The sequence below is a fragment of the Cherax quadricarinatus genome, chromosome 24, assembly GCF_038502225.1.
Source record: "Cherax quadricarinatus isolate ZL_2023a chromosome 24, ASM3850222v1, whole genome shotgun sequence".
In the NCBI taxonomy this organism is placed as follows: Eukaryota; Metazoa; Arthropoda; class Malacostraca; order Decapoda; family Parastacidae; genus Cherax; species Cherax quadricarinatus.
This window is the reverse complement of record NC_091315.1, coordinates 16,223,528-16,242,160: the sequence shown is the minus strand read 5'-3', so window position 1 is coordinate 16,242,160 and position 18,633 is coordinate 16,223,528. Positions and strand designations below refer to the sequence as shown.

General features: G+C 42.2%; 1 protein-coding gene across 1 annotated transcript in view; it reads left to right on the top strand.

The window, feature by feature from the left end:
- Positions 1-18,633, top strand: part of LOC128690839 (neuromedin-K receptor) — a 284,333-nt gene that overhangs the window by 244,625 nt on the left and 21,075 nt on the right. Inside the window, exon 5 of the mRNA XM_070088495.1 lies at positions 426-555. Coding sequence (XP_069944596.1) covers positions 426-555 — 130 coding nt within the window. The remainder of the gene's footprint in view (positions 1-425; positions 556-18,633) is intronic.

Here is an 18,633-nt window from a genome sequence, read left to right as displayed (position 1 = left end):
AAATGGCAGAAGAGAGGAATAAATTAAAAGAAGGAAATAGGAAGTGCTAGAACCGTCGTAAATATTATATAAAAAAGTCTGAACCTATTACTGAAGATGCGGCACCACTGACATGACTCTCGTTGCTGTAGAAACAAATACATTGGTATTTCCACACAAATACATCTGTACTAAGCATTAATGAAAATCATGCTTAATAAAATATATGCGACACCCTTCTCATGAGTCCCCTAAATCATCTACATATACTAAGATTACAATTTGGTTTCTGGGAAAGAGAAACAAAGAGAGAAAGATTTCTTGTCAAACCTTGTTCCTGTTCCTCTCTCTCTCCCTCACCGTCCACATGAGAACCTTTATATATTAATGCATATATGTTATTGTGAATAATCAGTACTGTTTTCCGTCTCTCCCACCGTTCACAGGAGGATCTCTGTCAGTTCATCAGGAAGTGCGGTCGTAGGCGCATTCGTCGTCAGAACTCGAAGACGTGGAGTCGAAGTGAGCTTGGTTCATCCTTCCGTTCTATTCTTTACATCACCCACAAGACGTCAGGTGAGTCAGTTAGTTGGTTAGAACTTTAGTTAGCTATCAGCCTATTAATATGTAACAAAAATTTGGGGAAAAGTCCAAATTTTAAGGGTGTTCTGAATATTCGGCCTTTAAACAGAAAGGTGGACGGGATACTGGAACCCTGGTCCCGAGATTAACAGTTCCAGCACTCTACCGATAAGCTACGGGGCTTCTAATAGAAAAGTTTCACAGAAAGCAATGCTGTGTCTTATGATCTTTAATTCCACCTGTCTTGACTTGGGCTGTAAATGTACAGAAGTATTCCTGCCAAGAGAGAACAAGTTACTTAATAAGGATAATCACTAGCTTGGCATCTCTTGTTTTGAAAGTTCTTATTATCCACCCTATCAATTTTCTAGCAGTTACGAGAACGACGCTATTGTGATCCTTGAAGACGAGGTCCTCTGACATTATCATTCCTAAGCTTTCACATTGGTTTTCCTCTGTATCGTGTAGATAGAATTTATTTTATACTCCTTTTTGTCTCAACTTTTCCTTTACTGTGCCAGTAACTGAAATTTGTCGTCAGTGAACATAACATTACTTTCCACTCCCCAGTGGAAAACTTGGTTTATAACCGCTTGGAGATTTACAGTGCCCTCAGTGGATGACACTGTCTTCCAAATTCTAGTATCTCCTGCAAAGGAAGACACGGTTCTATGGTTCACATCTTTGTCAATGTCAGATATCAGGATGAGGAAAATGCTGAGGGTCATGAGTACTGTACCTTGTGGAACAGCGCTCTCCACTGAGGTAGCTTCTACCTTAACTCTGTTTACTTTTACTCTTTGTGTTCTAATAGTTAATTACTAGTTATTAAAGATGCTTGTTGGTAGACATTTGGCCTGTTTGCAGTGTGTGTGTGTGTGTGTGTGTGTGTGTGTGTGTGTGTGTGTGTGTGTGTGTGTGTGTGTGTGTGTGTGTGTGCGTGTGTGTGTGTGTGTGTGTGTGTGTGTGTGTGTGTGTGTGTGTGTGTGTGTGTGTGTGTGTGTGCGTGCGTGCGTGTGTGTGTGTGTGTGTGTGTGTGTGTGTGTGTGTGTGTGCACTCGGGTGAGGGCGCTTGTGTTTGTTCTTTACCATACCAGCAGAAAGAGTGGGTCGTGGTAACAGGGAGGCAGAGTGAGAGAGGAGGGGTACCAGATGAGAGATGCGGGATGAGAAGAAAATAGGGTGTGATGGGACGTGGAGAAATGGGGACGTGGTGAGAGGGGTTGCTTGATGAGAGGGGTTGCTTGATGAGAGGGGTTGCTTGATGAAAGGGGTTGCGCAATGAGAGGGGGTGAGGGATGAGAGGCGGACAGGTTGCTCGGAGAATAATTAATTCGGGTAAGTTAGGTCTTCTCATGTGAAAGTTGACGTTTGTTCTAATTTTGGGTTGTTTTCCCTTGGACACGGCTAAGTTGATCTAAGGCTAAGTTGATCTAAGGTAAAGTTGATCAAAGTAATGTTGTAGAAGCATTAAAAGAAGCTATTAACCGTAGCTCGTTAATAGCGTGCTCAGCCCAAACACTGAGGTCCGTGGTTCGATCCTCGGTACGGTTGGAAATGTTGTTAGGTAAGACACGTATGCAACAGTTAGGTATCTTTATTGTGAAACGTTTCGCCTACACAGTAGGCTTCTTCAGTCAAGTACAGAAAAGTTGATAGAAGCAGAAGATACTTGAAGACGATGTAATCAGTCCATCACCCTTAAAGTTTTGAGGTGGTCAGTCCCTCAGTCTGGAGAAGAGCATTGTTCCATAGTATGAAACAATATGGAGAAGAAGTGACAGGATGGAGCTTTAATAGCGCCAAGAGGTGAGACGTAGGAGAGGTAAGAACTCAGATGTTGAGAGGTCCCTCTCAAATCCAGCCCCTCTCACTAGTGGAAGTTGTCGAAGTTGATTGCAGGTCTGTACCAAGATACCCTTGTGTTGCAGTGTCTGACAGATTGAACATTAAAATGGTATAAAATACCGACAGGTTGTTAGGTAAGACACGTATGCAACAGTTAGGTATCTTTATTGTGAAACGTTTCGCCTACACAGTAGGCTTCTTCAGTCAAGTACAGAAAAGTTGATAGAAGCAGAAGATTGTTAGGTAAGACACATATGCAACAGTTAGGTATCTTTATTTCGAAACGTTTCGCCTACACAGTAGGCTTCTTCAGTCGAGTACAGAAAAGTTGATAGAAGCAGAAGATACTTGAAGACGATGTAATCAGTCCATCACCCTTAAAGTTTTGAGGTGGTCAGTCCCTCAGTCTGGAGAAGAGCTTTGTTCCGTTGTCTGAAACAATATGAAGTTGAAGTGACAGGATGGAGCCTTTATATAGTGCCAGGAGGTGAGACGTAGGTTGCTTTGGGAGGGCAGGTCCCTCTCAAACCCAGCCGTTCTCACTAGTAGAGGTCGAAGTTGATGGTCTGTACCAAGATACGATTGTGTTGCAGTGTCTGACAGAATGAACATTAAAATGGTATAAAATACCGACAGATTGTTAGGTAAGACACATATGCAACAGTTAGGTATCTTTATTTCGAAACGTTTCGCCTACACAGTAGGCTTCTTCAGTCAAGTACAGAAAAGTTGATAGAAGCAGAAGATACTTGAAGACGATGTAATCAGTCCATCACCCTTAAAGTTTTGAGGTGGTCAGTCCCTCAGTCTGGAGAAGAGCTTTGTTCCGTTGTCTGAAACAATATGAAGTTGAAGTGACAGGATGGAGCCTTTATATAGTGCCAGGAGGTGAGACGTAGGTTGCTTTGGGAGGGCAGGTCCCTCTCAAACCCAGCCGTTCTCACTAGTAGAGGTCGAAGTTGATGGTCTGTACCAAGATACCCTTGTGTTGCAGTGTCTGACAGAATGAACATTAAAATGGTATAAAATACCGACAGATTGTTAGGTAAGACACATATGCAACAGTTAGGTATCTTTATTTCGAAACGTTTCGCCTACACAGTAGGCTTCTTCAGTCGAGTACAGAAAAGTTGATAGAAGCAGAAGATACTTGAAGACGATGTAATCAGTCCATCACCCTTAAAGTTTTGAGGTGGTCAGTCCCTCAGTCTGGAGAAGAGCTTTGTTCCGTTGTCTGAAACAATATGAAGTTGAAGTGACAGGATGGAGCCTTTATATAGTGCCAGGAGGTGAGACGTAGGTTGCTTTGGGAGGGCAGGTCCCTCTCAAACCCAGCCGTTCTCACTAGTAGAGGTCGAAGTTGATGGTCTGTACCAAGATACCCTTGTGTTGCAGTGTCTGACAGAATGAACATTAAAATGGTATAAAATACCGACAGATTGTTAGGTAAGACACATATGCAACAGTTAGGTATCTTTATTTCGAAACGTTTCGCCTACACAGTAGGCTTCTTCAGTCGAGTACAGAAAAGTTGATAGAAGCAGAAGATACTTGAAGACGATGTAATCAGTCCATCACCCTTAAAGTTTTGAGGTGGTCAGTCCCTCAGTCTGGAGAAGAGCTTTGTTCCGTTGTCTGAAACAATATGAAGTTGAAGTGACAGGATGGAGCCTTTATATAGTGCCAGGAGGTGAGACGTAGGTTGCTTTGGGAGGGCAGGTCCCTCTCAAACCCAGCCGTTCTCACTAGTAGAGGTCGAAGTTGATGGTCTGTACCAAGATACCCTTGTGTTGCAGTGTCTGACAGAATGAACATTAAAATGGTATAAAATACCGACAGATTGTTAGGTAAGACACATATGCAACAGTTAGGTATCTTTATTTCGAAACGTTTCGCCTACACAGTAGGCTTCTTCAGTCGAGTACAGAAAAGTTGATAGAAGCAGAAGATACTTGAAGACGATGTAATCAGTCCATCACCCTTAAAGTTTTGAGGTGGTCAGTCCCTCAGTCTGGAGAAGAGCTTTGTTCCGTTGTCTGAAACAATATGAAGTTGAAGTGACAGGATGGAGCCTTTATATAGTGCCAGGAGGTGAGACGTAGGTTGCTTTGGGAGGGCAGGTCCCTCTCAAACCCAGCCGTTCTCACTAGTAGAGGTCGAAGTTGATGGTCTGTACCAAGATACCCTTGTGTTGTTTCGAGCACAGAAAGGACAAAGCAGAAGACATTGAAGATACCTATGGTCAGTCCATCACCTTTGTGCTCTGAGGTGTCAAACCTCAAATTGAGAAAATAGCTTGTTCGTTGTTCGAAACAATATGAAAGTTGAAGCGACAGGACGGAGCTCATATATGTCAGGAATGTCGCTTTGGGAGGGCAGGTCCTCAAATTCGTGCCGTTCTCACTGCAGAGGTCGAAGTTGATGGGTCTGGTACCAAAGATACCCCTCGTGCTGAGCAACGACAGACGAACATTAAATGGTAGCAACAATGACAGATTATTAGGCAAGACACATGCAACAGTTAAAGATCTTGTCGAAACGCTTCGCTCACGTCATAGGCTTTCAGCGAGCAGCGCAAAGTTGATAGACAGAAGATTGAAGACGACAACAAACCATCACTCAAAGCCTTGAGATGGTCAGTCTCAGTCTGGAGAAGAAGCTTGTTCCGTTCGAAATAATATGAAGTTGAAGACAGACGGCGCCTTATATGCCAGGAGGTGAGACGGCAGCTTGGGAGGCAGGTCCCTCCAACTCCAAATGCTCACTGTAGAGTGTTTGAGATGGCCTGCACAGCATAGCTTGTAGCCAGTAGTGTTGATAGAACAACATTGCATGGTATAAAATAATGACAGAGATTAGTTAGCAAGACATATGCAAATGCTGTGGTATCTTAGTTTTCTAGGTACTCAAAGCTGTTCACACAGTAAAGTTTCATTGAGCCAGAGTTACAGAAAGATAGAAGCAGAAGACAGCCTGAAGACGATGTAACAGTTCATCACCCTGTTTGAGGTGTCAAGTCTCAGCAAGGCGAGTTTGTTCGTTGTTCGAACAATATGAAGCTGAAGTGAAACAGACGGGAGTTAAAAAGCCAGGAGGTGCAGATGCAGGTCGCTTTTCGAGGGCAGTGTCCCTTCTCAAATTAAAAGTCGTTCCTCACTAGTAGAGGTCTAGCCGATGTCTGCGTCAAAGATACTTGTAAAACAGTAACGACAGACGAACATTAAATGGCATAAAACAATGACAGACAATAGTAAGTATATTACTACGCAACAGCCAGGTATCTTATTCACCAGCCGCTCAGGCAGGCTTTTCAGTCGAGCACAGAAAGTTGATGTTAGAGACTGAAGACGATGGACCAGTCCATCACTTCAAAGCTTGAGGCGGTCGTCCGTCTGGTTAGGAAGAAATTGTTGTTCGAACAACAGCTGAAGTGACAGACGGAGCCTTACAGAGGCCAGGTGAGCCAGCTTTGGAAAGTAGAACCCTTTCAAACTCAGTCGTTCACAGTAGAGGTCGCTGATGGTCTGCACCAGTTACTCTTCAGGCCAGTAGCACCGAGAATGAACATTGGGCAAATGTCGACAGGGCAGACACATATGCACAGCCAGCAGCTTTTGAGCCGAAATGCTGCCTGGACAGTAGGCTTTCTTTCAGCGAGTACAGAAAGTTGATAGAAAGCAGAAGAGCGCTTTCGAAGCTGACGATGTACTCCAGTCCATCACTTTGCAGCTTGAGGTGTCACTCGTCTGAGAAGAGTTGAACTGCTGTGTTCGAACACACAGTTGAAGTGACAGACGGGAGCTTTGAGAGGCAGTGCCAGAGAGACGTAGGTTGCTTTCAGAGGCAGGTCCCCCAAAACCCAGCCAAGCCACCAGCAGAGGCCTGTTGCAGTGTCTGACAGAATGAACATTAAAATGGTATAAAATACCGACAGATTGTTAGGTAAGACACATATGCAACAGTTAGGTATCTTTATTTCGAAACGTTTCGCCTACACAGTAGGCTTCTTCAGTCGAGTACAGAAAAGTTGATAGAAGCAGAAGATACTTGAAGACGATGTAATCAGTCCATCACCCTTAAAGTTTTGAGGTGGTCAGTCCCTCAGTCTGGAGAAGAGCTTTGTTCCGTTGTCTGAAACAATATGAAGTTGAAGTGAAAGGATGGAGCCTTTATATTCATTCTTTATATTATGTTCATTCTGTCAGACACTGCAACACAAGGGTATCTTGGTACAGACCATCAACTTCGACCTCTACTAGTGAGAACGGCTGGGTTTGAGAGGGACCTGCCCTCCCAAAGCAACCTACGTCTCACCTCCTGGCACTATATAAAGGCTCCATCCTGTCACTTCAACTTCATATTGTTTCAGACAACGGAACAAAGCTCTTCTCCAGACTGAGGGACTGACCACCTCAAAACTTTAAGGGTGATGGACTGATTACATCGTCTTCAAGTATCTTCTGCTTCTATCAACTTTTCTGTACTCAACTGAAGAAGCCTACTGTGTAGGCGAAACGTTTCGAAATAAAGATACCTAACTGTTGCATATGTGTCTTACCTAACAATCTGTCGGTATTTTATACCATTTTAATGTTCATTCTGTCAGACACTGCAACACAAGGGTATCTTGGTACAGACCATCAACTTCGACCTCTACTAGTGAGAACGGCTGGGTTTGAGAGGGACCTGCCCTCCCAAAGCAACCTACGTCTCACCTCCTGGCACTATATAAAGGCTCCATCCTGTCACTTCAACTTCATATTGTTTCAGACAACGGAACAAAGCTCTTCTCCAGACTGAGGGACTGACCACCTCAAAACTTTAAGGGTGATGGACTGATTACATCGTCTTCAAGTATCTTCTGCTTCTATCAACTTTTCTGTACTCGACTGAAGAAGCCTACTGTGTAGGCGAAACGTTTCGAAATAAAGATACCTAACTGTTGCATATGTGTCTTACCTAACAATCTGTCGGTATTTTATACCATTTTAATGTTCATTCTGTCAGACACTGCAACACAAGGGTATCTTGGTACAGACCATCAACTTCGACCTCTACTAGTGAGAACGGCTGGGTTTGAGAGGGACCTGCCCTCCCAAAGCAACCTACGTCTCACCTCCTGGCACTATATAAAGGCTCCATCCTGTCACTTCAACTTCATATTGTTTCAGACAACGGAACAATGCTCTTCTCCAGACTGAGGGACTGACCACCTCAAAACTTTAAGGGTGATGGACTGATTACATCGTCTTCAAGTATCTTCTGCTTCTATCAACTTTTCTGTACTCGACTGAAGAAGCCTACTGTGTAGGCGAAACGTTTCGAAATAAAGATACCTAACTGTTGCATATGTGTCTTACCTAACAATCTGTCGGTATTTTATACCATTTTTAATGTCCATTCTGTCAGACACTGCAACACAAGGGTATCTTGGTACAGACCATCAACTTCGACCTCTACTAGTGAGAACGGCTGGGTTTGAGAGGGACCTGCCCTCCCAAAGCAACCTACGTCTCACCTCCTGGCACTATATAAAGGCTCCATCCTGTCACTTCAACTTCATATTGTTTCAGACAACGGAACAAAGCTCTTCTCCAGACTGAGGGACTGACCACCTCAAAACTTTAAGGGTGATGGACTGATTACATCGTCTTCAAGTATCTTCTGCTTCTATCAACTTTTCTGTACTCGACTGAAGAAGCCTACTGTGTAGGCGAAACGTTTCGAAATAAAGATACCTAACTGTTGCATATGTGTCTTACCTAACAATCTGTCGGTATTTTATACCATTTTAATGTTCATTCTGTCAGACACTGCAACACAAGGGTATCTTGGTACAGACCATCAACTTCGACCTCTACTAGTGAGAACGGCTGGGTTTGAGAGGGACCTGCCCTCCCAAAGCAACCTACGTCTCACCTCCTGGCACTATATAAAGGCTCCATCCTGTCACTTCAACTTCATATTGTTTCAGACAACGGAACAAAGCTCTTCTCCAGACTGAGGGACTGACCACCTCAAAACTTTAAGGGTGATGGACTGATTACATCGTCTTCAAGTATCTTCTGCTTCTATCAACTTTTCTGTACTCGACTGAAGAAGCCTACTGTGTAGGCGAAACGTTTCGAAATAAAGATACCTAACTGTTGCATATGTGTCTTACCTAACAATCTGTCGGTATTTTATACCATTTTAATGTTCATTCTGTCAGACACTGCAACACAAGGGTATCTTGGTACAGACCATCAACTTCGACCTCTACTAGTGAGAACGGCTGGGTTTGAGAGGGACCTGCCCTCCCAAAGCAACCTACGTCTCACCTCCTGGCACTATATAAAGGCTCCATCCTGTCACTTCAACTTCATATTGTTTCAGACAACGGAACAAAGCTCTTCTCCAGACTGAGGGACTGACCACCTCAAAACTTTAAGGGTGATGGACTGATTACATCGTCTTCAAGTATCTTCTGCTTCTATCAACTTTTCTGTACTCGACTGAAGAAGCCTACTGTGTAGGCGAAACGTTTCGAAATAAAGATACCTAACTGTTGCATATGTGTCTTACCTAACAATCTGTCGGTATTTTATACCATTTTAATGTTCATTCTGTCAGACACTGCAACACAAGGGTATCTTGGTACAGACCATCAACTTCGACCTCTACTAGTGAGAACGGCTGGGTTTGAGAGGGACCTGCCCTCCCAAAGCAACCTACGTCTCACCTCCTGGCACTATATAAAGGCTCCATCCTGTCACTTCAACTTCATATTGTTTCAGACAACGGAACAAAGCTCTTCTCCAGACTGAGGGACTGACCACCTCAAAACTTTAAGGGTGATGGACTGATTACATCGTCTTCAAGTATCTTCTGCTTCTATCAACTTTTCTGTACTCGACTGAAGAAGCCTACTGTGTAGGCGAAACGTTTCGAAATAAAGATACCTAACTGTTGCATATGTGTCTTACCTAACAATCTGTCGGTATTTTATACCATTTTATTGTTCGCTCAGCCAGTAGGTTTCTTCAGTCAGCACGAAAAGTTGAGCAGCAGAAGATACTTTGGAAGACGATGTAACAACAGTCCATCACCCTGAGGTGGTCAGTCTGAAGAGCATTCGTTGTTCGAAACAATAGCGAAGTTGAAGCGACAGGAGCTCGCAAATAGAGGCGACGTGGTCAGCTTGGAGCAGTCCTCAGCCGCCACAGAGTGTCGTATTGTCTGTGTAATACATAATCTTTTTCGTGTTGCAGTGTTCGATTGTGAATGAACATTAAATGGCAAGGGTCAATGACGATTAAAGACACATACGCAATAGCTAGCATCTTCGACTTCGAAACGTTTCGCTCACACAGTAAACAGTCGACAGAAAAGTTGACAGCGATACTTTCAAACATCGATGCAACAGTTCATCACCTGTGCTTTGAGGTGGTCAGTCCTGTGTTCGAGAAGAGTTGTTCGTTGTTCGAAACAATATGAGTTGAAGCACAGGATACCAGTGAGGCCAGGAGAGTGAGACGGTGCCGCTTGGGAGGGCAGGTCCTTCAACTCAGCTGCTCAGTAGAGCCTGAGCCGATGGTCTGCACCAAGATAATTTGTGGCAGTGTTCGACAGATCAGTTGCAATGGTAAATCAATGAACAAAGCAGGCAAGAAACACATATGCAACAGTTGTAAGTATCTGCTCGAAACGTTGCCCACACAGTAGGGTGTTTCTTCAGTCGAGTGCCAGAAAGCTGATAGTTAGAAGATACTGAAGACGATGTGAACAGTTCATCATCCTTCTGAGGTGGTCATTGGAGAAGCTGAGTTAATCATTGTCTGAACAATGATGAGTGCCAGCTGACAGGGACGGAGCCCCTATAGGCAGCCAGGAGGTGACGTAAGCTGCTTTGGGAGCAAGCAGGCCTCCTCAACCCAGCCGTTCTCACCAGTAGAGGCCGAAGTTGGGTCTGTGCTGATGTCCCTTGTGTTGCAGTGTCTGACAGAATGAACATTAAAATGGTATAAAATAATGACAGATTGTTAAAGACACATATGCAGCAGTTAGGTATCTTTATTTCGAAACGTTTCGCCTACACAGTAGGCTTCTTCAGTCGAGTACAGAAAAGTTGATAGAAGCAGAAGATACTTGAAGACGATGTACTGTCAGACACTGCAACACAAGGGTATCTTGGTACAGACCATCAACTTCGACCTCTACTAGTGAGAACGGCTGGGTTTGAGAGGGACCTGCCCTCCCAAAGCAACCTACGTCTCACCTCCTGGCACTATATAAAGGCTCCATCCTGTCACTTCAACTTCATATTGTTTCAGACAACGGAACAAAGCTCTTCTCCAGACTGAGGGACTGACCACCTCAAAACTTTAAGGGTGATGGACTGATTACATCGTCTTCAAGTATCTTCTGCTTCTATCAACTTTTCTGTACTCGACTGAAGAAGCCTACTGTGTAGGCGAAACGTTTCGAAATAAAGATACCTAACTGTTGCATATGTGTCTTACCTAACAATCTGTCGGTATTTTATACCATTTTAATGTTCATTCTGTCAGACACTGCAACACAAGGGTATCTTGGTACAGACCATCAACTTCGACCTCTACTAGTGAGAACGGCTGGGTTTGAGAGGGACCTGCCCTCCCAAAGCAACCTACGTCTCACCTCCTGGCACTATATAAAGGCTCCATCCTGTCACTTCAACTTCATATTGTTTCAGACAACGGAACAAAGCTCTTCTCCAGACTGAGGGACTGACCACCTCAAAACTTTAAGGGTGATGGACTGATTACATCGTCTTCAAGTATCTTCTGCTTCTATCAACTTTTCTGTACTCGACTGAAGAAGCCTACTGTGTAGGCGAAACGTTTCGAAATAAAGATACCTAACTGTTGCATATGTGTCTTACCTAACAATCTGTCGGTATTTTATACCATTTTAATGTTCATTCTGTCAGACACTGCAACACAAGGGTATCTTGGTACAGACCATCAACTTCGACCTCTACTAGTGAGAACGGCTGGGTTTGAGAGGGACCTGCCCTCCCAAAGCAACCTACGTCTCACCTCCTGGCACTATATAAAGGCTCCATCCTGTCACTTCAACTTCATATTGTTTCAGACAACGGAACAAAGCTCTTCTCCAGACTGAGGGACTGACCACCTCAAAACTTTAAGGGTGATGGACTGATTACATCGTCTTCAAGTATCTTCTGCTTCTATCAACTTTTCTGTACTCGACTGAAGAAGCCTACTGTGTAGGCGAAACGTTTCGAAATAAAGATACCTAACTGTTGCATATGTGTCTTACCTAACAATCTGTCGGTATTTTATACCATTTTAATGTTCATTCTGTCAGACACTGCAACACAAGGGTATCTTGGTACAGACCATCAACTTCGACCTCTACTAGTGAGAACGGCTGGGTTTGAGAGGGACCTGCCCTCCCAAAGCAACCTACGTCTCACCTCCTGGCACTATATAAAGGCTCCATCCTGTCACTTCAACTTCATATTGTTTCAGACAACGGAACAAAGCTCTTCTCCAGACTGAGGGACTGACCACCTCAAAACTTTAAGGGTGATGGACTGATTACATCGTCTTCAAGTATCTTCTGCTTCTATCAACTTTTCTGTACTCGACTGAAGAAGCCTACTGTGTAGGCGAAACGTTTCGAAATAAAGATACCTAACTGTTGCATATGTGTCTTACCTAACAATCTGTCGGTATTTTATACCATTTTAATGTTCATTCTGTCAGACACTGCAACACAAGGGTATCTTGGTACAGACCATCAACTTCGACCTCTACTAGTGAGAACGGCTGGGTTTGAGAGGGACCTGCCCTCCCAAAGCAACCTACGTCTCACCTCCTGGCACTATATAAAGGCTCCATCCTGTCACTTCAACTTCATATTGTTTCAGACAACGGAACAAAGCTCTTCTCCAGACTGAGGGACTGACCACCTCAAAACTTTAAGGGTGATGGACTGATTACATCGTCTTCAAGTATCTTCTGCTTCTATCAACTTTTCTGTACTCGACTGAAGAAGCCTACTGTGTAGGCGAAACGTTTCGAAATAAAGATACCTAACTGTTGCATATGTGTCTTACCTAACAATCTGTCGGTATTTTATACCATTTTAATGTTCATTCTGTCAGACACTGCAACACAAGGGTATCTTGGTACAGACCATCAACTTCGACCTCTACTAGTGAGAACGGCTGGGTTTGAGAGGGACCTGCCCTCCCAAAGCAACCTACGTCTCACCTCCTGGCACTATATAAAGGCTCCATCCTGTCACTTCAACTTCATATTGTTTCAGACAACGGAACAAAGCTCTTCTCCAGACTGAGGGACTGACCACCTCAAAACTTTAAGGGTGATGGACTGATTACATCGTCTTCAAGTATCTTCTGCTTCTATCAACTTTTCTGTACTCGACTGAAGAAGCCTACTGTGTAGGCGAAACGTTTCGAAATAAAGATACCTAACTGTTGCATATGTGTCTTACCTAACAATCTGTCGGTATTTTATACCATTTTAATGTTCAGAAGCAGAAGATACTTGAAGACGATGTAATCAGTCCATCACCCTTAAAGTTTTGAGGTGGTCAGTCCCTCAGTCTGGAGAAGAGCATTGTTCCATAGTATCAAACAATATGGAGAAGAAGTGACAGGATGGAGCTTTAATAGCGCCAAGAGGTGAGACGTAGGAGAGGTAAGAACTCAGATGTTGAGAGGTCCCTCTCAAATCCAGCCCCTCTCACTAGTGGAAGTTGTCGAAGTTGATTGCAGGTCTGTACCAAGATACCCTTGTGTTGCAGTGTCTGACAGATTGAACATTAAAATGGTATAAAATACCGACAGGTTGTTAGGTAAGACACGTATGCAACAGTTAAGTATCTTTATTGTGAAACGTTTCGCCTACACAGTAGGCTTCTTCAGTCAAGTACAGAAAAGTTGATAGAAGCAGAATATACTTGAAGACGATGTAATCAGTCCATCACCCTTAAAGTTTTGAGGTGGTCAGTCCCTCAGTCTGGAGAAGAGCATTGTTCCATAGTATGAAACAATATGGAGAAAGAAGTGACAGGATGGAGCAATCAACTTCGACAACTTCCACTAGTGAGAGGGGCTGGATTTGAGAGGGACCTCTCAACATCTGAGTTCTTACCTCTCCTACGTCTCACCTCTTGGCGCTATTAAAGCTCCATCCTGTCACTTCTTCTCCATATTGTTTCATACTATGGAACAATGCTCTTCTCCAGACTGAGGGACTGACCACCTCAAAACTTTAAGGGTGATGGACTGATTACATCGTCTTCAAGTATCTTCTGCTTCTATCAACTTTTCTGTACTTGACTGAAGAAGCCTACTGTGTAGGCGAAACGTTTCACAATAAAGATACCTAACTGTTGCATACGTGTCTTACCTAACAACCTGTCGGTATTTTATACCATTTTAATGTTCAATCTGTCAGACACTGCAACACAAGGGTATCTTGGTACAGACCTGCAATCAACTTCGACAACTTCCACTAGTGAGAGGGGCTGGATTTGAGAGGGACCTCTCAACATCTGAGTTCTTACCTCTCCTACGTCTCACCTCTTGGCGCTATTAAAGCTCCATCCTGTCACTTCTTCTCCATATTGTTTCATACTATGGAACAATGCTCTTCTCCAGACTGAGGGACTGACCACCTCAAAACTTTAAGGGTGATGGACTGATTACATCGTCTTCAAGTATCTTCTGCTTCTATCAACTTTTCTGTACTTGACTGAAGAAGCCTACTGTGTAGGCGAAACGTTTCACAATAAAGATACCTAACTGTTGCATACGTGTCTTACCTAACAACCTGTCGGTATTTTATACCATTTTAATATACGGTTGGAAATATTGGGTTGTGTTTCTGTGTCTGTCTCTGTTAGCCGACTGGTGTGGGTTGCATCCTGGGAACAAAATTAACCTAATTTGCCCCAATTGCTCTGCCTGACAAGGGGCTTTTCTATATAGTATGTCACTGATGTCAGCTATGGCCTGTATAAATTGTATCGTGTAGTTGTAGAAATAAAGATTATTATTATTATTATTATTATTATTATTATTATTATTATTATTATTATTATTATTATTATTGTTATTATTATTATTTTTATTATTATTATTATTATTATTATTATTATTATTATTATTATTATTATTATTATTATTATTATTATTATTATTATTATTATTATTATTAGGTTACCATGTTATAAAGGCATTTAGTTGTAGAAGAGAATAGTAAGTTAATATATTAGAAGAGAACAAATTAGCCAGCTTAGGTCACTGTTTCTTCAGTAATCAGGAGACCATCACATCACAAGGTACATGTCTATGTATTTATCTGGAAGAAAAAATATTACGTTTTTAATAAGAAAACAACCTTATAGGAAATAATAATCACAATTTCCCCCAAAATGCTCCAGATTATCCTTCCTATAAGTATCGAAAGACAGAGGAGCACAAGAATGCGCTTGGATTCCATGTTGCTCGAGTTTGCAGATTCAACTGAAACTATTTTGATAGTTCAGATGGAGTGTTTGATCCTGTTTGTGTGTAGAGTGGAGCTCCTCTTCGCACTCCTAATTGAAGGTCGATCCCATGGCTCACTTGGTAAAGGTGAAACACTTGCCACATAGCAGTCTGTTTGCTTTAATTTTGGATTGCAGTTTCTCGATGTTTATCTTCGTGTATTACATTTTCTGGCAGTATTAGTGCACTCATTTGTCTTCCTTCGTGTTTACTTCTTTATAGTCTCTTTCTCTGACACACACCTAAACCCCCAAGACACACACACCTACACCCCCCATACACACACACACACACAAACATACAAGCTACAAACTCTCCGGTTTTCTCACAAAAATTAGTACGACTTAGCAGAAATTAAATATGGGGAACTAAGAGGAGCCAGTAATCATGTGGTATTAAGTTTTGAGTGCCCGATGGGAAAGGGAAGCGAAGAAAGGAAGGGAGGAAGTATATAACAATGGGGCTACACAAGAAGGGACTACAATGTCATGAGAAATTTTCTGAATCAAGTGGAATGGCAAAGGAAGCTGGAGGGGAGAGCTGTACAAGTAATGATGAACGTAACAGAATCATAGTGCCAAAAGGCAGAGGAGATTAATTTTAAGCATTCAGAAGAGACACAAGAAAAATACGAGAGCCCATAGTTCAATCAAGAAGCAGGAAGGCCAAGTGGAGGAGCAAGAGGGTTCGAAAGAAATATATAAAACAACTCCAATTGCAGAAAACCTGGAAATACACAAGAGAGCTAGAAATATATGTGCAAGAATAAGGACGTTGAAAGACAACTTGAGAATGCTGCAGCATCAAAGGCAAAAACGGAACCAAAGTTACTCCACAGCCACATAAAAAAAAAAAACTCTGACAGACTAAACGATAAATACTGAAGAAAGAAGATGGAAACGCCGCTGACAAAGAATGAGAGAAAAGTATGCAATACACATGGCAGAAGATTGAAAGAAGTTTTTACCGAGGAAAGTGGAGAGTTGCCTTACAGCACTGTAGCCAGGAGAGAGCAACAAGCGCTAGATAACATTAACACAAGAAGAGCTGATAAGATTACTAAGTAAGCTTGATATAACAATAACAATAATATCAGATAACATACATCTATGTCTGGTGAGAGAAGAGGCAAAACAACTATGTGACCCAATAGCAAAAAAAAAAATTCAACCAATCTCTCCAATCAAGAGAGCTGCCAGAAAATTAGAAAAGGTATATGTTTGCCATTTATAAAAACAAAAAAAGGACAGACACGAGACCCTGCAAAAGATAGTAAGGAAAAGGATATTGGGACTCAGCCAGAATTTTTTTTTCACAGAAAACCGGCACGGATTTATGGATGGAAAAACCTGTCTTACATACTTGCTGGAATTTAGCAACACAGTCACAGAGATGAAGCAACTAAGAAAGCATTAAGTGGATTGCATTTTCTTGAACTATTGAAATAAAGCATTTGACACAGAACCATTCAGAAATTAGTACAGAAAGTAGAAAAAACAAGGAGGGTTTAAGAGGCAGTTTTTCTAGTGAGTCAAGGAGTACCTAATGATGGAAGCCAAAGAGTCACAACAAGGAATGAGACATCAGAATGGGAGAGAATAACGAGTGGAGTTCTGCAAGGATCAGTGTTAGGACCACTGTTAGGACCTAGTATATATATATATATATATATATATATATATATATATATATATATATATATATATATATATATATATATATATATATATATATATATACACACATTGTGTGTGTGTGCTTGTGTGTGTGTGTGTTTGTGTGTGTGTGTGTTTGTGTGTGTGTGTGTTTGTGTGTGTGTTTGTGTGTGTGTGTGTGTATGTGTGTGAAAACCTATTAGAGGAACCTGAGTCCTATGTTTCCTTATTTTCTGGCTGTGTAAAACTAATAAGAAGAATAAGAACAGGAGAGGACAGCGATAAACTCTACAGAGACCTCAGTAACCGGGGATATGGTCAAAAAGTGACTTCTCCCGTTCACTCCAGACAAATTGAAGATCATGATTTTTCGAGGAGGAGAGGGCAGACCAGACACGGAGTACAGCATGGACGGAGAGAAGCTGCAAATATCAGTGAGCGAAAAGGACCGGAGGAAAACATAACACTAAACAGGTTGTCGGTAAAACACATAAAACGTGTAACTTTAGTAGCATATAACACTGCAAGATTAACAAACCTCAGAATAGTTTCCGGGAACTCTAAAACAAAAATACTTCATAAGCTTATATATTAAATATGTTGAGACCATCACCACATACATCATCTTAAGAACTGACAGAGCAGATAAGAGCAAAATGTTTGAACAAGGGAACACAGGTGGAAACTGACAACAGAGGAAAGCCATAGGAATGTAAAGGAATATTTTTTTTAGTCTCATGATGGCTGAAAAATGGAATGACTCTGTTGAGGCAGTGGCGAAGATAAATTCAATACACAGCTTCAAGAGCAGATAAGGCCAAAGTGGTCAGAAATCAGTGATGCTAAGCTAGGTACTTTAGGAGGCAGAGTCAGCAGCAGATTTTCGACCTCGTGTGTGTACTCGGTGAGTACACAAGTATACACGTACATATATACAAGTGTACTAACACATTCTAACACACATGTAAAGATACACACATGGAGAGAGGTGGAGTGGCTTCGATAAGAAGGTAATAGAAGGTACTACATGGTCCAATAGGCACAAAAATTGTGGAACAGATTATTTGCTATTAAGAGTGAGCAGGAGCTGTGATTCGACTCCCAGAACCACACCCAGGTGAGTACATAAACACAATCATTCACGACGTAGTTACAGCAAGAGTTAACACAAGGAAATCATTACCTCCTGACATCACCTCAATGAACGTCTTTACACACAGCAAGACAAATTGTGTTTTTATCTCAAATAATAAACAAGAACGACAAGAAACAGTGGAATATGAAGAGAGAGAGAGAAAGAGAGAGAGAGAGAGAGAGAGAGAGAGAGAGAGAGAGAGAGAGAGAGAGAGAGAGAGAGAGAGAGAGAGAGAGAGAGAGAGAGAGAGAGAGAGTATTCTTATTACATCTAAAACTGACGTGTCACTGATTTTACAAAAAAAAAAAAAAATTCTATGAAAAAATCAAGGAATACCTGACATAATTATAAGGTTATAACTGACCATAATTTTTAAAGGGGCGGACAGGTAAGCCAGCAGAAGGCCTCAGTCAGATGACTAAAAACTTCAACGGCGGGTCATCGTTTGACTAAGACCCGCGTCAGGAAACACTTGTCCTGTTTCCTGACCTAAGCTAACCCCAAGACGAGGTCAGATTAGAACTGCTCAGAATGAAGTCAACACCTGATCACTTGTTTCGACACACAGTCAGACTTTTTCTGTGCCTGACTGGACGTCTGATAAGACTTCCTCATAACCATGTGACCATTATCACCCAGGAAAAAATACAAACTTTTAAAGTAGGTAACTCTTAATGAAATTCTTGGCAGACGACTCAATGACTGGGATGATGAGTTATTTTTGAAGTGAGGGTGAGTAACAGTAGTGTCTGTGTGGGTGGCACTAGTGTCTGTGTAGGTGACACTAGTGTCTGTGTAGGTGACACTAGTGTCTGTGTAGGTGACACTAGTGTCTGTGTAGGTGACACTAATATCTGTTTTGGGTG